Source organism: Juglans microcarpa x Juglans regia, chromosome 4D (assembly GCF_004785595.1).
Source record: "Juglans microcarpa x Juglans regia isolate MS1-56 chromosome 4D, Jm3101_v1.0, whole genome shotgun sequence".
Lineage (NCBI taxonomy): Eukaryota > Viridiplantae > Streptophyta > Magnoliopsida > Fagales > Juglandaceae > Juglans > Juglans microcarpa x Juglans regia.
This window is the reverse complement of record NC_054600.1, coordinates 22157186-22176341: the sequence shown is the minus strand read 5'-3', so window position 1 is coordinate 22176341 and position 19156 is coordinate 22157186. Positions and strand designations below refer to the sequence as shown.

Genomic DNA, 19156 nt, shown 5'->3' with positions numbered 1-19156 from the left:
CCAGTGGAGAGGAAGAGAGAGCGTGAGAGGGAGAGGTTGCTGTGGATGGACTCGCAGAAGGGAGAGGAGGCCAACGGTGCCGGCGGTGAGAGCTGCCGACGCATGGCGGCGCCGGGCTGAGGCATGGGGTAGTTCGGGCGTAGGGGGAGCCGCTTATCGCGTATGCTGGGGAGAGGGAGGAGAGAGAGAGGGCTGGGGAAAAGTGAGGGGGAAAGAAAGGGGGTCTGGGTACTTAATCCAGTCTCTTCGTCTTGGGGTCCTCAAAACGATCTAACGTTGAGATATTAAAATACTGATTTGAAAATGCGTAAATGTTAACTTAATTAAAAGCACTCAGAGGAATTAAGGTAAATATTATTTTAAACTGACTTTAGTTTATAAAATAATATTTCTTCATCATCAATAAAATGATGAAGTCTTATTTAATATCTTTAAGAGAATAAAACTATTAAATTAATTAAAGCTTTCAACATAATTTAAATCCCATAATATTTCAAATAATTGGAATCATTTTAATAATTAATATTAAAATGATCTCCGACAATTATAATATTTTGGAGCTCTTCAAAATATTATAATTGTCTCATTTAAAAAGAAGTTTAACTCAACGATACTGGAAGTACCTCATATGAATATTTCTAGTACATTTAAACACTGGGCGTAATTTAGAAGTCACTTAATATCTCGAGAGGCACGTCGTCATGGTTCGGCGCACATGACGATGCTCGCAGTCGCCAGAAAGAATGGTAGACTGTTGCATAATTCCGTCATCGAAATTTGCTTACGTAAAAAAGGAAGAGCCTTACGTAAGAAAGAGAGAAGCTTACGTAAGAAGAAAGGAGCGGAAGGGGTTACACTACTCACATGGTAAACGTTTGGATTTCCATATGTATTTTGAGGTGTCATTAATGATTGTGAAGTCGACATTGAAGGCCTGGGTGCCATTTTATCTTCCTCTTCCCCCATCACACTAAAACTGAGAATGTCTTCGAGACTTTAAAGACAAGCACATGATGGCAAAAGAAGAAAATGAACATTAAATTCTAAAAGTTAATGCAAAATCTGAAAAGTAAAAAAATGAAAAGAGTGTAAATGGAACAGTGTATTTATGATCATCATAATTGATAACAATGCATAGTTAGCTAGCTCTCTGTATAAAATTAGATCAGTTAACTAAAAATCATTACGAGATAAGGTTTTACAAATTAAGATTATTGAGATATATATGTTGTTTCAACAAATTAAAGTTGTACAAGAAGCAAAAGAAACATATTATAAATTATATTAATATTGTGGATCGGGAATCTAATAAGAACAATATAATATGCAAAATCATTCAGTCACCTAAAATACATACACTACCATACTAATATATATAGCTGCAAAACTACTAATATATATAGCTGCAAAAGTACTAAGTGGTCCTTTCTGTAAAAGGTATTAAAGAAAAAAAGAAAAAGGAAAAAATTAAAAACAAAAGCTTGGTCGATTCTCATAAGTAGGATGAACTTTGTAAACAGTCAAAGCATCTGATAAGCTTGCTAAGTTGATCTTCTTTTCTGCTTCTTCCTCTTTGTTTTCCTTTTTTTTTTTTTTTTTTTTAATCCTTCGAATCCTATTTCCATTTTGGAAAAGTCTTTCTGTTCTAACCGATCAATTTGCTTATTAATAAAGTAAGGCAAACTAATAATGAAATGGAGAGGATCTTCAAACCTTATAATGCTGTTTTAAGTACACTTCACAAGATTTTGAGTTAAAAACTCGCTCTCAAGCATCCAAACCAACAGTCGTGTAAACAAAATATTGCAAATAAATCCAACAATCTTATCATGAATAACTAAAGCCAAAGATCTTAATCAAGCTAGAGCATAGGAACAATTATTCACAATATTAACACAACCAAATAAAGATAATAACATTTGAGATTCCCATTGAAATTAAATACATTGAGCAAGAGTAGTTAAATGAGATGTCCTTTAAAGAATTCAGCCTTTTCTCAGTAAATGCAGAATAGTTTTGCCCATAATGGTGATCTTGATTTTCAGGCTCACGCAAAATAGTCATAGGCTTTGTCCATGCTACTCTAAATTCCATATTGGAGGACCGAATAGCACTACATTCAGGTTCTCATAATCCAGAAAAAATATGCATATTTCTGTGCATATATAACTCTTTCCCCATCTTTGTGAAAATGAAGGTTATTGCCATAAAAAAATAAAACATATTAATTGTACAAGTAATTCTGACCAATCATGATAACATATATAGTTCCAGCATGCTTAAACACACATTCAATAAGAATCAATTGACATGCCAGGAAAATTTATATAGAAAGTGTAATGACCCAAGCAAGGTCGAAGCCACATCTAAGCCCATAGTTCAAAAGGATTAATCAATGTTACAATTGAAGCCCCTTGGAATCATCAATTATAAAGGGCGTAAATTTTATCTCCCATGTAATGTGAGAACGCATTCAACGCTTTCCTACATCATCACACAATCTGGGGTATTATAGAAGGTGTAAATTCCAATCTCAAATGGAGGGAAGAGTTCATTCTAGTTGTCAAATTGAAGCACAACATTCTTCAGATTGGATGTACAACAATCAATCAACCAAACAAGCACACGCGTCAGACCTTGCAATGTTTTGTTGACTTATATGGACAGCATGGAGTGCCTGTTTGAGTTGATTTAGGCATTAGAGCCCTTTGTCCAACCCTATTTGTGGAAATCACATAAAGCTCTTTATAGGCTGGATTATGTCATGCTCATGCTCATACTCATGCAATGAATGTAAACCATTTGAACAGCTTAGTAAAATCAACTCTGATAGATCATACATACATTGATCATTGTCTGAGCAATGTGAGCATCTATTTTAGGAGGTGCGGACAAAAACTTAAGATACATTTTGATGGATTTCGATAAGATTGGTAAGAAGACCAACTGCAAAAAACAATGCACATAGGACATGTTAGGATAGGACTATAAAGAACAAGAGGAAAGGAATTCACTTTATGATTTAGGTCGAAAGCAAAAAACATTGTTTTTTCTCCATGCCCTAAGTTGCAATACCCATCTCACAATAACCCAAAACTCACCTCTCTCAGTACACAAGAAGAAACCAAATTGGTCCTTAAAATGTTACCTATGATGCCCTCCAAGGGACGGAGGCAAAAGAGAGCTCCATCGGAGCAGTGTCGCTAGTTTGCATTAAATGAGCTCGCAGGAAGGGGCAGCGTTGGGCAGACGGATGAGAGCGAGGTGGTGCTGGGCAGAGGAAAGGTGACACAATGCGGGCGAGAGAGGAGGTATTTCGTGGGAAAATTTTGAATGGGGAAGAAAAATCAACCGAGAATCAAAACGCACGTTTTGTTTAAAAAAGAAAAAAGAAAAGAAACTCTATAGTTTTACTCCTTTACTAAATACCGTTTAGGGGTATGAATATATGGGAGCCAAATAACAAGTAAGAAACCGGATAATTTGAGAAATTGAAGGGAATGAATTAATTTACATGAAATAGAAATACATGAAATTAAAAGGGTACGGTTGCAAATACTTGTGACAATAAATACTTTTTATCGGTAAACCAAACCCTAACCGGACCAGACCTCATACCTTCTCCTCCGCAAAGAAATTCACTGCGAATAGCTGGAAATCAAATCTTACTTTCATCTGAAACTGTTTGGCGATTGAGAAAACAAGAATCTCATCCCAGTTGGGTCTTTTTGTTGTGCTTTTACGGAATAGCTCGATTTGTTTTTTATTTTCTTTCTTTTTTGTTGTGTGAAATGTTATGGGGTAATTGCTGATGATGACAAACATTATGGCCTGAAGCTGCAACAACAAATTTTGCGCTCCGTGTAGAAATCCTACATGGGTTGTTTGTTGCGATGAAGAATGTGCCAAAATGCTAATCTGAGGCTCCCAAGCATTATCTGAAAAAATGATGCTTTGTTCTGTTGTTGAAGAAGTCTTGGAAACAACTTTTTAGCCCAAGGAACTTTTATCGATTTGTAGATTTTTGTTTTTGTCGTTTGAAACTGAGACCGCAGACAAACTTTTGTTTGAGAAACAAACATGAAACTTTGGACTAGAAGTGTCGTTCTCTGTACTTGTCCTCAGTTTGAAGATGATTATTTGGTCAATGATCCATTACATATACAATTGCTTTGTTCTAAATAAGAACCAAATGGCTGTTAAGATCCAAACGTTTAAAACAAGGCATTATTTCACGTTTGACTCAGCGTGATCTTAGCGAGTATGACATATCTATGTAATTCTATATCTCATTCATTCAGGACGCCTGGGGCCTGGGCTATCTGAGAACTATGAAACTCCATGAAAGTGAATATCGCACTTCTATTGCCTTCATATAAAATATGATGTATTTCGTGTCTTGAGCTGATATCCCTGGCTGGTAATGCAAGGGGCATAATAGCTCTTCCAATTATATGTTTCTATATTTCAGAGTGTAATAATAATCCAGCTACTTACATAAAAATAATAATAATTCTTAAAGAACTGTTCTTTAATGGTTCTATGAAATGACTATGATCTAATGGTCGGGTACATATCGGTGGCTTGAAAGTATACGTACAGTTGTATTGATATATCGCTTAGAATGGTAGGTTTGAATAGGGGTTAGTTGCCTGATTGACTGGAAGCTATCACACAAAGAGCATGGAAGAAAATCTTGCTTAGTAATTCAATGCTTCGAGGATAAGGAAGCCGCACCAATTCCTACAGAGATTTCTTTGATATATATGTCACAAACTAGTTAAAGTTTATGGGAATAAGGCCTTAGGCACGACCCTTTTGATAGTTTTTGGCTTAAGATCAGATCAGGTGCATTTCAAGACTACCATCTCTTGCTTGGCATCTCTTTCTGGTGGAGGAGGGGGCAGCTCTGGTGTCGGTGCTGTAGAAGATATCTAGAGATGGGACCTGGAGGTCCAGGAGGAGGTCCAGGAGGAGGACCTGGTGGACCTGGTGGCTGGGGTCCTGGAGGACCGGGCGGACCAGGTGGCTGGGGTCCTGGTCCCGGAGGACCTGGTGGCTGGGGTCCTGGTCCCGGAGGACCTGGTGGCTGGCCTGGAGGTCCTGGTGGCTGGCCTGGAGGTCCTGGATTTTGGCCTGGACCTGGTGGCTTCTTTGGTGGATTTGCTGATGGTTTATGCAGCATGATCTCTTCGTGGTAAGTCCAATTCAGTGTCGAATATCTTTTTTTATGCAAGTCAATACATTCTTTGTTGGCAAGTAACTTTGATGTTGGTATGCCAGAAATAGAACATTGCTGCCTCATTAGTTTCGAGTATTGCTTTGGATTGTCCTTGGACTGGCACTGATTCTGGATTTTATTCATTCCTTTTTACTTCCCCATCTCCGGGGACTTTGACTGCAGCTTCTACTGCCTATGCTGTTGTTGGTTGCTGCAAGATTGCTTTGGTGGACCCCGCGGCCCATATGGCCCTCCCGGCGGGGGCCTCCACCTTTCTGATCGGTTTCATTTTGCTGTACTGAAATGGTCTCTGTTTCGTTGGAGTCATATAATAATGGTTGGTTGTATCCATGATATATTATTGAAATGCTGACTCGGTTTGCTGCTGCGTTTCATGCTTTATTACCCTGGAAGGTTAAAAAGGGAATTGGAGATGTTTTTAAGGCAGCCATGTCTGTGGAATCTGTTTTCATTTTAGAAGCTTGTTCGATCCTTCTTTTTCTGCACTTTTGTGATCAGGAGCACATCCTGATTACGGATTTATAAGCCATGTTGAATGCCTGTCCATCGTGTAGTGTTGTGCCAAATCTAGTAAATATTATACATAAGCACACAAAGTTGCAAGAGATCGATCACTTCCTTTGGCAGCCAAATGACATGACCTCTACCTAGGTAGCTCCATAACTTGTGCAAAAGATAATTTAAGCATAATGGTGGATTTTCAGTGCTACAAACCCTCGGAACAAATCTCACTTTCCCTCAAGTGTACTTCTGGTTAATTCAGGGGACAATTGAACTTAAGACGACCGAATTATACTGCTTTTTGCTGCCTAATTGGTTTTAAGTATGATGGTCAAAGAGGTAATCCGAAATTTCATCTTGCTCCATCCTCTTAGATTGATATGCACATACCATACGTACGACTTGATATAGATGGCTTGATGGTTTAGAGATACATGTATACGATGAATCTACATATAGATCAAGTGTTTGGATGAATAGGATTGCTTCCCTCTTGCTATTCATACATTTGAGGAAGATTTAGCACAGCGTTGGATAAGGTGAACTCGAATGAGATTGGAAATGGGATCTGCAGGCATGCCAACACGTCCCTTTAGCGCTTCTTTTTCCTCAAGTTTTAGGACTTGTTTGGATAGTGAGATGAGATAAGATGATTTTAGATAAGTAGAATAAAATATTATTTTTTAATATTGTTATTGTTTTGAAATTTGAAAAAATTAAATTATTTATTATATTTTGTATTGTAATTTGAAAAAGTTGTAATGATGAGATGAGATGAGTTGAATGTTTTTACATCCAAACAAGGCCTTAATTATCATAAACACAAAGCATTAGTTGTGTCAAGAATTAAATTAAGCACAATACCTTGCCCTGACTTTTGTATAAGTTTTACACCACACACCATCCATTGACATATTTTGATTTGGAAGATAAATTTTAATATTTGAATCTTACAAATAAATCAGGCAATCTGGATAGTGTGAGGTATAAATGCTTTCAAATAACACTCTTTGAATTAAAAAAAAAAAATCCACAGAGAGAGAAGACACACTGGTAAAGCATCTCCAAATTAAAAAAGTTGTAGCAATAAACCGCATATATAACAAAAAAATAAAACACAGGCCACCAGAGCAAAAAGTTAAAAACTGCACTGAGAAACTCACGAAGTAGTCCCAACTCAGTTGTCTATCCAATATCTCACACAAAATACAACTCAACAAGCACTTAAAATGGCCAAGCCTAACTATGTTAGCAAGAGAGCAGCCACCATAAGCTACTAATCAAAAAAGAAAACCATCATCATAGGCATGTATTGCTCATAACACCGACAGTTTTATGTACAGAGAAAAAGCCAAAGGGCCTAACAGCCAAGATGGCAACTCCACTCGTGAACAACTTTGTCACCAGATGTCCCCTCCTGCAATCAACTTCTATTGCATCTGCCAACACCTGTCAGATAAAATTCTGGAACTTTCACTGCCTTTTCAAATCTAAAACAATAGAAGATTAGTAAAAATCCAGACTAGAAGGACATGATGTGAGCTTAGCTTCCGTGTGGGAGTCAATACCAACCTAAATATAAGTTTGAGCTGGCGAGATCGATCGCTGTTCATATTAAAAGACCCAAGTTAAAGTCTTAAAGGCATTGTAGCTGATCAGAAAAGATTGACAGCTGACTACAACAAAGACAATTAGCTGAGAAGCAAGTCACCACGTTACAATATAAAATATTTTAAGCACAATTCAATTTTTTTTTTTTCTTTTACTTTTAAATTACTTTCCATATTCAGACATTGCAAGAAGCAGATGGGGGAATTATTTATTATTATTATTATCTTCTACTCATATAGCAATTAACCACTGGGACTCCAACTAATGAGACAATTTGAACCTGCTGCTGCGAGTCATTCACAGGCGATCTTAGTGTCAAAGCTGCTGAGGCATATGGCAAATGCCTGGAAAGCTGAGATTGGATACTGATAATCCATGGTGAATGTATCCTTTCCCACTTTGCCAAACTGGAGAATGACATTCTCATGCTCGTGCCCAGCAGCTTCATTCTCAGGAGATGCAACCAGCTGAAAATTCTTAACTGAAGCAATTGTCACACGTCCATTGAAGTTCAGACACCAGCATTGGAGTTGTTCATGCCACCTAGGAGCTTTGTTCCTTAAAACCAGCCTTCCCTCACTCTCACCAGACAAATTTCCAGATAGGAAACTCTCTGTGCGCATTGATTTTGATCTGAAGAAAGGAAGAGATGGAAAATTATCCACACTGCTGACAAGGAATTCAGTCTGTGTGGGAGCCACACCTCCTGGCTCAACAGCAGAGGCGGGAATGGCATCCATGACACACTGCATTCTCCTAGGACCTCTGGTTTCCAGGGCAAGAAAACTTCAGTTTCACATAGAAAAAATAGTGTAGTAACTAAATAGGATGCATACAAGTCAAAGACTATAGCTTTCTTAATTCCAGTGCTATGGGTTTTTTTTTTTTTTTTCACTGTGTAGATAAGGGAATAATTTAGAAACATCTTTCATACCTGGAGCCCAAGACATTCAACTCATATGAAATATGAGCAATGGGATAGTTGCCAGCGGGGACTCTCGGGGAGACTTGCCTCAAATTAACTAGCCTGGTAGAACGACATTTGGTGACGACTTTCACTCCAGTATGTGGAGCTTGCGCATCATAGATTGTGAATTTGGTCCCCAAAAAGTTTGATCTATTATCACAGAAAGTGAAATTGTACACTTACGCAAACAAGAAAATCAAGAACCAATGATGTCACATGCCAGCACAAAATACCTCAACTTTCCAATGAAGGTGCTACTCCCTTTTGAAACATCATCGGAATTCAAAGAGATGATATAATCTGTGTAAGTAGGGCGTCGACACTTCCGTGCAGCAAGAAGAAACTTGCCATCATCGGTTGAGGCTGACAAGATAGAAAAATGCAGAAGACTTCAATGTCAACAACTCAGAGAGGAAACCAAAGAAAAGTTGAACTTTCCTTCTCTAGTAGGAACCCCAACTCTCTACTAATCAAACTAATCTCGGTAAAGTTAAAAAAAAAATGAAAGTCTGCAAAGAACAAAAGTTCAATTCTCGACCTCGATTTAAGCTGAGATAAAGATAATATGTTTGGCTGCTATGATTTCGTTTGATGTAACACTGAAAGAGGGAGTCCCTTGGGCCAGGCTGCAAAAATATAACCAAGGATTTTGACGATTAGCTGGATGCCAAAAGGCTGCATGCCTCAAAGACTATAACCTTAAAAGGAAATTTTAAGAGCATGGTTTTCCAGACACATCATGAAGGACTCAACAGAATTGAAAGTTTCTAGAATCCGGGATGTAAACTAACAGTATTTGGAAACTAACAACTATTTACAAGGATGACAACAAGAGAGTCCAAAATGTTTAGCGACAACTAGTTAAGACAGTCTGTTTTCTAATCTAATTCTGTATATTCAGCACTCCAAATACATATAAATGATTAGAGAAAGTGAGCAGAACTTCCACAAGTAAGTCATGGACTAATCCATAAGTCATCACGATGACAAGTTTTACTAGTATCACAAAAGAAAAAGAGAACCCCAAGGAGTTGGCTCAAGTGCTACAGGCCTTCCGTTTGCACGGTCTCCGGGATCCTCGTCATTAAAAAAATACCCACCTTCCAAATTCTTGAGTGTTGTTATCCTTGTTAGTCTTACAAGAAAAGATGGAAAGTTCTGACTCATTCCCAAACCATGTTTCACACCTATGAAATATATTTTTCATGATGAACTAACACTTTCTTTTTCTTCCCCCTTTTTTCTACATGAGAAGTGAGTGGAGGGCTCACATTTATAACACGTTAGTTTTCACAAATATCTGAACAACAATAAGCTAGAATTCATTAATGTAAAGGTCTCTATTGATTGCATAGTCGGCATCATGGAAGCACCGATATTTGTAAATCGCCTAATTTCCTAGATGATCCAACTTTTAAAAAAATATGCACTCCAGCTTTGTGTAATCAATAATTCCCAAACTATTCAAACTATTCACAAGCATCCAAAAATATGCTCTAATGGAGTGAGAGCCTATGTCTGGTTTTTGGTTATTCTCCACGCATAAATCTTCCCCCACTACCATAACAAGTAAGATGCTTTCTTTCTTTTTTTCTTTCTTTCCAGGACATTAGTAACCAAAAGGAAGAAAGTATATCACACACAGTTAGACCTTAAATTCTGAAATAAAAAAGCCACTCACATGCAGGCTCATGGTCAAGCACCATTGGTTGGGTAGACTAACCAACCAACTCAAACCTCCTGACTCCCCAAATTCAAAAAGATTTTGAGGCAACAAATTTATTTGCACAAACTAATCATGTCATTGTTTACGATCCAGTTCCAATATCCACCATGAAACAAATTGAAGGGGAAAACCTAGTCGAGTTAAAATCCAGTCTAGTTATTTTAAGAAACGAAAACTATCACATCTCAGCTCACAGTATGGTGGGAGCAACACCTCCTTACAAAAACAGCTCACATTAGGTTGGAAACTTTTATTTCTGGTTGTTGAGTATTTTACAATATACAGGAAGATGGTAAAGCTGCGCGTGCGCATTGCAGATACAGGTATACCATCATGACAAATTTAAGAATATATATATATATATATAGATATATATAAAGGAGCAATGTTGAATCAGGAAACAGCAATTGATATCGGTTTCAAACCTGCTTCAAGGATATCGGAAATGTCAACTTGCAGGAAACTTCTGGTGATTTCACAATTTCTATCATGATTTCTCTCCAGCTCCTACAAACACCAGCACAAGCAACCACATTTTTCCGGGGAGGCCAAGTATCTTCAGAGGCCTCTATCCGCATTAGCACATCCCTCAAAAGCTCCGGCGGCAAGTTAGCCCAACAGCTCTGCTTCAAAGCATGGATTGCCCCCACTGAGCTGTCCTGGACCACCCGTTGCGACCTGGATCTCATTCCATATGCAGACTTCACCCCAAACCCTCTTCTGGACATGCTCCCAAACTCACCCCTCATATCCTGAATGATACTCATAATCGACATATGAGGCCTCTTTTGTCCTCGCCTTTATAACTCTAATAACATAAACCTCGTATCAAAAAACTCCAAATGCCTCCAAAGTAAACCACATTTCTCACAAAATACAAGCTAGCAAACACTAACGATGATAAACCCAGAGGCAAAAGCCAAAAGGTTGTAATTTGCTGAGAGAGACAAACTCTAATGCTTTCCCTAAAGCATGGAAATCAACCAAAAATTCCTCCCAAATTTTGAGAAATACAATACTAAGCTAATGCCAAAACTTATCTCTGGATAAAGCAAATACACAAACCCATAAACCCCAAAGACCCAACATCTGTTTCTCCATACTTCGATAATACTGACAAACCATCGCCACAAATTCTCTCACCTCGGAATGTGAGAATTGGCCATAGGCTTTTTCTAGAAAATAAGACAATAACACTGTAGCAAGCCACATACACGCGGACCCAGATCCAGAAAGACCCAAAACTCAACTAAATCTATCAATCTGGGCCAATAAATCCAGCAAAACAGCAACTGGATAATACCCTTAAAAAAAAAACCGCCAAATACAATCAAATTTTCAGTTTTTTCCCCAAACAGATCCTCTCCATATCATTACCAGACACCCAAAAAAAACTAAGCATCAAACATTTGCAACGAGTAACTGAATTTCATAGATCCAAACAACAAAGAAACCAACATCGGAGGGCACTATTACAGAAACATGTTTTAGACAGGATAGCCCGCATTTCGGTTAGTGGGAACGAAACCCGTTTTGGTCATTTGGTAATGGGAAGCACCAGGATAAGAAGGAAGATGGCACCGTCGTACAGACGAAAGTGGCCTAGATTTGTGTTTTTTTTTTTTCGGTTGGTCTGTTCAGTGTCACTATTGTCTCCAGTGGGGTCCATCCCCGACCACTATTTGCTGGATTCGATTCTCTTCCATATCCGGTGGCTCGCTACGTCTCAGATATTGGATCGGGTCAGAAATTGGATAGCCTTCTCGGATCTTCCGTTTGCTGTTGTTTTCCTTAATATCGAAGACAATCCATCTCACAATCCATCTCATATCATCATTATAATTTTTACACATATTTATATAAAATATAATAAATAATTTAAAATTTTTAAATTCTAAAATAATAATAATATTAAAAAATAATATTTTAACAATATTTTATTTAATTTTCATCTCAACTCATTATTCAAACCTAACTTGAGAAATGTTATCAAGAAATCTGACACTTTATATTTCTAAGGTCTCATTTGGATATAGAAGTGGTTTTATCTCATTTTATCGTTATAATTTTTTCAAATTTATATACAAAATATAATAAATAATTTAATTTTTTTAAATTTTAAAACAATAATAATATTAAAAATAATATTCTAATAATATATTATTCAATTTTTAACTTTTAACTCAAATCATCTCATTTCACAATCCAAACGGATCTACATTTCCAATTGATCAATATGTGATTTTTTAATTTTTTTTCTTTTATTTAAATACACAAATTTAAGCATTAAAATAAAAGTTAAAAATGAAAAATCACATATAGATTAGGCAAAAGTGTGTAGTGTAAGACTTACATATAAAATTTTTATTTTTTGTCATTGGCCAGACCCCAAATTTCAAAAGTTTTTATTTTTATTTTTTAATAAATATATACTGTCACATTTACATTAAATCACATTTTGTGAAAAAAATGATTAATATAAAAAAAATACCTAATTAGTAAAATGTATGGATAATACTAGAGTCACTGTTCGGGATTCCCGTTAGGCTATTCGATGTATTTTTTTTCTTTTTCTACATATATTTTTTAATACTTTTAAATAATTTTTTTAAAAAAATTGCATCATTAAAAAACACTTTTTTTAATCACAAAGTAAAAAAAAAAAAAAAAATTAGTCTTTCCACTAGGGGCTCCTGCTGGGATTTTGTTATTTATTTTTATTTCGTAATTAAGAAAGTATATTCAACGATGATGTAAAATTTTTTTATTTTTTAAAAATATTAAAAAAATCTATGTAAAAATAAAGAATAAATAAAATAAAAAATAAGCCTAACGGGAGCCCCCAGCACCAGCGGCGGCTCTCTTATCCAAAATGCATTCCATCAATTGATTGATGTGTATGGAGTAGCTTTTAAAATTATTTCTGGGGTTTGATGTTTTGTTTGAGATTTCATTTCGAATTTGTGCTATAAGATGCTGCTTGCACGTTTAATTTGGATGTGTTTCCACATCAAATAAATCGGAAAAAAAAAATCCGATGGCTGATTATATATTTAAAGATGTTGCTCGTGGCATCTCATGCTTTAATTATTTTTATTTTGAATAGAAAACTTGTTCCATTCATTGGATTTGAACCCAAAACTAAACAAAACGAGCTACAATAATTTTGTCTAATATGTCAGTTATTGATATACTAAAAATTATAAATTTTAAATTTTTAAAAAAAATTAATAAAATAAATTTTATATGTAAAATTGTAAATATATATAATAGTATTATAATATAATAGAGACAAGAAAAATGAGAAGAATGCAACCATAAAAGAGAGATTTTGAAATTTACATCTTTTTAGTTGACGAGATAAGATAAATATTCTCAACAATTATGAAAACCAAACTGTTTAATTGGGTTAGTATAAAAATCAAATATCTTGATGAGATAACTATAAGAATCAAATCATTTGATTATAATAATATCAAATCAAATCAAAGTTCTTATTTTGATATCATCGCTAACAAACTCCAACCCTAGTGTAACGTTGAATTTTTGACACCACCCAATTCTCAAGATGATTTAAAGATTTGTATTATTAAAATGGGTTAGATAATATCTTAGCATTCATGATGAGAACAACAAGAAAGTTTCCAAGTATAAGAATGGCATTGGATGCATCTGTTAGCAAATCAAGCATAGCAGACTCTGCTGACCAAGATCAAGGCTCAATTGTCAAATATAAAGGCATGATCTTAGCCATCAATTCAGTCTCAATGGAGATGGCTCGCATGCAGACCATGCCCAAGACAGCAAAACAGTTGACACTAGTTTCTTTGTTTAGATTTATTCTCTATTTAGTTTCCTTGTACAGATTTATTCTAATTAAATGTAATCTTGTAATCTCATTATTTCTTCCTATGTCTCAATCCCTACAATTATGGAAACATATATATTTAAGCAGCTCTGCTGCATTGTAAAGTTTTATGTAGTGAAATACAATTTGCCTTTTATTTCCTTCTATATTTTTGCAGCATCAACAACCTTTTTTTTATCGTATGCGAATAAAATACTACAAGGATCAACAATACTTGTATCTCGCGTCACAATTGATTAATTCAATAAATAAAAATATATAAAAATTAGTTAATGCAGCAAGTCTCATGTGACGTGGTCTAAGCTTGTCTGTATTTTTTTTCAAAGAATTCTTTTTTATTTATAAGTTATTCTGGATTCTGCTTGAGTAGTTATCATTATGAAAATTCTTGCAATTTATTTTCATATCTAGGTGCCAAGGAGTTTCCAATTCATTGAAGAATAAATCTATTTGTAAACTTATTTAGTGATAGATCAACCATATTGTTGATATGAAAGTCTATCACATCAGTTTACATAAAATTTAATCATTTTTAAATACAATGGATCTCACAGTAAGTATTGTGCCCCAAACCCACTGTATAGGCCGGTGAGGATTTGTATAATTTAGTATATTTTATTATTTTTTAATTTTAAATTTTAGTCTAATTTTATTTATTTTTATTGATTTTAAGTTTTATTGTCGTTATTAAATTTTATTTTAAATTTTAAAAAAAATAAAGATTCTAATTTTGGCAGCCTATTGTCTGGTGAGTCGGTGACTCTCTCTCATTTAACGAAGAATTAGGCGCTTCAAAAAATCAAAGTCAAGAGAGAGTTTTACGTAGAGGAACCTTTACGCACTAATGAGGTTTGATTTGGCAAAAGGAAGCAAGACAGTGGGAGCTTTTGGAGTATAATGGACATGCATGAAGTTTTGTCTTTATGTGGATTTCTAATGACGAAAAGAAGGGGGGTAGAAAATGACTTTGGCGGTTTGGTTTTATGAGAGTTTCAGGCGTGGGGCGCTTTTAGTTTTGAATTGAAAATGAGATGCAGAGCTGTAGTTTGACTTGGCATGCAATACGGTGAAGGAAGCAAGCTCGAGCTGGACTCTATTCAAAATGGCTAGCACGAAACGGATTGGACGGGTTAAAAAAAAATTCAAGTTGGGTTCTGGCTACTACACGCACGGGAGAGGAACAACTTTTTGTTTTTTTTGTGCGTTCTTTTTTCTTAACTCCGGACGCTGCGACGATTTTGGGCTTTTGGCAAGTCTTGGACGCTGCAACTTACGAAGGCTTGGAGTGCCTGGAGTATTTTCAGTGTTTATTTATTTTTATTTTTCTTATAAAAATTATAGTGAATTTATTTATGTTAAATTTAATTTTTAGTATGAATTAAACTTTTTTTATTCTAAGAAAACGATGTAATCTAATTCTGAACTATACTTTTTTTCTATGTTAATTTGAAGTAATTATCTTCTATATTTGTCTGATTTATTCTGAGCTTATGACTTCTAATTAACTGGCCATTAATTAGATAATTTTAATCTTGTGATTTGCTGTCGAAAGAGAGAATTATAAGATAGATTTTAGATATTTCGGCATAGGTAAATATAGAGATCGAAAGACTTGTATGAACCTATGTAGTATTAAAATCATTGATCTTATTGATTTCTTGCTTTATTAATTTGCATACTTTTGTATAAAATGATGAACAAGAATAATTTTCAATAGATTGTTGAAAGGGGCTTTTGGATGTTTGTGGAGATTTGCTAACAAACAGAGAGAATTAAATTCAATTAGTTAGATGAGTAAAGCATAGTGAAGAATTAGGTGAAATCGATTTCTAGAAGTTTTCTTTCTCATTGATTTGATCTTTGAACAATATCTTTCTTTTCCTTTGAGTATTCTCTTTGAATTAATTTTATTTTAAATTGCAATTACAAAACTCTTAGTGACTTTTCTAAATAAAATCGAGATTAATATAATTTCGGTTTTTGTCAAAAGTAAGTTACCAATCCTTGAGGACAATACTCATCTCATCACTTTACTATAAAACTATGATACTGTGCACTTGCAGTTTTGCACCAATCAGCCGGGGCGAGGGAGTGGGACAATTTGGGCCCTAAACCCCAGCACCCCACCCTTGAGCGTGCCCCCATCCGCATGCCGGAAGGCGGATTGGCCCCAATGGTTGTTCATCCCATCCCACCCATCCACAATGAAAAACAATTGGAAAACAATAGAAGAAAAATTCAAAACCAACCGAAAAATAACAACAATTCCATATATCTATCATCCAATGACAAACCCACGAGATTATAAACACAAATCGAAAAAAAAAAAATCATCTTAACAAAATTGCAACTTTCAGCTCCAGCAAGACCACCCCCGCGAATGATCATGGGGTCTCTCTGCAAACCCACGATTTTCGTGGCCTCAGACCCACAACCATGTGATGGAGATTCAAAAAGGGTCATTCGTAATGCCACTAGGAGGGCTAGGCGTGCCGAGGCTAGGAGGGTGGCATTGGAGTGCATGCATGGCTCGAGTGCTGGTCCACGGGTGCCCAAGACAATGTCAACTAGAGGAAGATCAAGTTATTAGCCAATTCCTTGATTTTATGGATTAGTTGGCAAATCCCTTGAACTTAGGAGATGAGGCAAACCCCTTGATTTTAGGGATTGAGAAGGTTGCTAGAGGGTTGGCCAAATATCTCCTTCAAATTAGAGAGATCATCTATTTGTTAATTTGTTTGAATTTGTTTCCTTTATTTTAGACATTTGAAAAGATTGTTTCCTTAAATTTAGGAGTTTAATTTGTTTTGGGATTATGATTTCAAAAGAAGTCGTTAGAGGGAATAATTGGGGGAGAGCTAGCCGAACCCTAGTACTATTTATTTTGGTTTTGCATTATAATTGATTATTATGCTATTTTCAATAAAAGTGAAGCTTATTCTTTGTCACCCTAATTTTCGAGAATTGAGTGCTAGCCCGAGTTAGTCTTAATTTTCACCATTATACCAATTGGATCTTGTTGTTACCTTGAGGTAACCCTAGATTCAATTACCCAACACACCACAAACACTTGAGTGAGAGTGAAGCTTCCATCATTGGTGCTTTCATTGAGAATGTCCAACCTAAGAAGAGGAAGCCATGGCCGATTGACAACCAACTCATACGAAGCAGATTGAGAAACTTGAAGCCACTTTGGAGGCACAACAAACCGCTACCAATGAAAGGCTTGGAAGGTTAGAGAAAGTGCTCCACCAATTGGTGGATCAAATGATGAAGGGAGATGGGAGGCGTCATAGGAGAAAAGCCGAGAGACATCATAGTCTTGAGGGCTCCATGGGGTGTAGGAGAAGCCAACACCGGGAGAGGGTAAAGGACTCGGATTCATCCACTTTAGATTCCTTAAGCACTAATGAGAAATCAATAGGGGAAAGTGAAAGGGAACTGAGGTGAGAGGAGAGGTGCACGCAGGGGGAAGTTCTCAAACCAAAAATGGACTTTCCCAAGTTCAATAGTAATGACCCGAGCACTTGGGTTAGTAGAGCCGAGCGATACTTCAAACACAATCACATGGAGAGCCATGCTAAAGTGTCCTATGCCGCCTACTTGCTTGAGGGGGAGGCCAACCAATGGTGGCAATGGATGAGGAAAACCTATGGGGCTCGAAGGAGGGAGTTGAAATGGAGGAAGTTTGTCGATGAACTTTTGAGGAGGTTCGGGCCAACTAAGTATATGGACTACCATGAGACTCCCTCAAGGATCAAGCAAACCAGATTTTTAAGAGATTATCAAAAGGAATTCAAATACTTGTCCACTAGAGCACATGGGTGGTCGGAGAAGGCCCTCACTGAGACCTTTTTGGGTGGCTTGAAAAGTGAGTTGGCGGTGGAAGTAAAACTTAAGAAGCCGAAGACCTTGATGCAAGCCTTGGAAGTTGCACGGATTAAGGAAGATCAACTCTAAGATTTGAGGAAGAATAGTTGCTTGGAGGTGAGGAAACCACCCCCAATGGTTTCCAAATTTGATGCAAACCAAACTTTTAGCAAATGACTTCTCACCGAGAGGTCCTAATGGAGGTGCATCAAGTGGAACCAAACCATTATCCGTGGAAGTGAAGAGGTTACCTTGAGAAGAGATGAAATGATGAAGAGAAAAGAGGCTTTGTTTCAGTTGCAATGAGAGGATCACAATGGGCCACAGATGCAAAGCCAAGCAAATTTTCTCATAGAGATAGAGTCGGAAGAAGAGGAAGACATAAGGGAGGAAGAACAAGGGCGAGAAGAGCAAGAACAAGATGAAGCCGTGATGGGAGATCATCAAATTTCTATCCATGCATTGATGGGTGTTGTGGGGCCTAGAACGATGAAAAGACAAGCTAATATTGGCAAGATAGAGGTAACGGTTCTTGTTAATAATGGCTCATCCCTAAACTTCATCAACTCTAAAGTGGCCGAGAGCTTGGGGTTGCCTATGACTTCTATCACTCAATTCAAGGTCAAGGTATCTAGCAGGGAGAATATGAGGTGTAAAGAAATATTTAGAAAAGTATGTTTGAAAGCACAAGGTCTTAAAATTGTAGTGAATTTATATTCTTTGCCTATTGTGGGGTTGGATGTTGTGTTGGGTGTGCAATGGCTCGAGGAGCTAGGAAAGATAGTCTCGGATCATAGAAAAATGACTATGGAGTTTATGATAGGGGACAAATGGGTGACCATCAAGATGAATGGAAGAAGAGGAAGTAAGATGAGATGGAGAAGCAATTGAGACAAAGGGCAATGTTTTGCTATTACATTGGCCTCCCAACCGAGGGGCTTGAGTGAGGGACATGAAGTGAAAGATGGGGGCATGGAGAGGAAGTTAGGGGTTGAGGTTCCTAATGACTTGAGGGAGTATGTGAGGAAGAGTGGCCAAGTGGCAACTAAAGCCTTCGTTCAATGGAAGGGGCTCCCAACCGAAGATTCTACATGGGAGAGTGTTTGGGTTCTCAAGGATCAATTTCCATATTTGAACCTTGAGGACAAGGTCGGTCTTGAAGGGGGGAGGATTGATGGAGATCCAAGAAGGGCCATTCATAATGCCACTAGGAGGGCTAGGCGTGCCGAGGCTAGGAGGGTGCATGCATGGCTCAGGTGATGGGTCCTTAGACGCTCAAGACAAGGTCAACTAGAGGGGGATCAAGTTATTAATCAATTCCTTGATTTTAGGGGTTGGTTGGCAAATCCATTGAACTTAGGGGAGGAGGCA

At 36.8% G+C, this 19156-nt stretch overlaps 2 protein-coding genes across 5 annotated transcripts; one reads left to right on the top strand and one right to left on the bottom strand.

Moving 5' to 3' along the window:
• Window positions 1-4690: 4690 nt before the first annotated feature.
• LOC121259283 (protein FAM98B-like) lies at window positions 4691-5668 on the top strand. Its single transcript, XM_041160818.1, has 2 exons — window positions 4691-5197; window positions 5405-5668. The coding sequence occupies exons 1-2, from the start codon at window positions 4941-4943 to the stop codon at window positions 5592-5594; spliced, it is 447 nt and encodes a 148-aa protein (XP_041016752.1). The 5' UTR covers window positions 4691-4940; the 3' UTR covers window positions 5595-5668.
• A 1358-nt stretch (window positions 5669-7026) lies between these two features.
• Window positions 7027-11660, bottom strand: LOC121259282 (tubby-like F-box protein 3). 4 transcript variants are annotated; one of them, XM_041160813.1, is made up of 7 exons: window positions 10473-11659; window positions 8860-8947; window positions 8555-8684; window positions 8289-8471; window positions 7635-8119; window positions 7316-7348; window positions 7027-7192 (listed from the first exon to the last, which is right to left on the bottom strand). In XM_041160813.1, the coding sequence occupies exons 1-5, from the start codon at window positions 10821-10823 to the stop codon at window positions 7648-7650; spliced, it is 1224 nt and encodes a 407-aa protein (XP_041016747.1). In that variant the 5' UTR covers window positions 10824-11659; the 3' UTR covers window positions 7027-7192; window positions 7316-7348; window positions 7635-7647. The 4 variants fall into 4 exon arrangements, with proteins under 4 accessions (XP_041016747.1, XP_041016750.1, XP_041016748.1 ...); XM_041160816.1 differs by lacking the exon at window positions 7316-7348 and having other exon boundaries at window positions 10473-11660; XM_041160814.1 differs by lacking the exon at window positions 7027-7192 and having other exon boundaries at window positions 7316-7419; window positions 10473-11660.
• Window positions 11661-19156: the final 7496 nt, after the last annotated feature.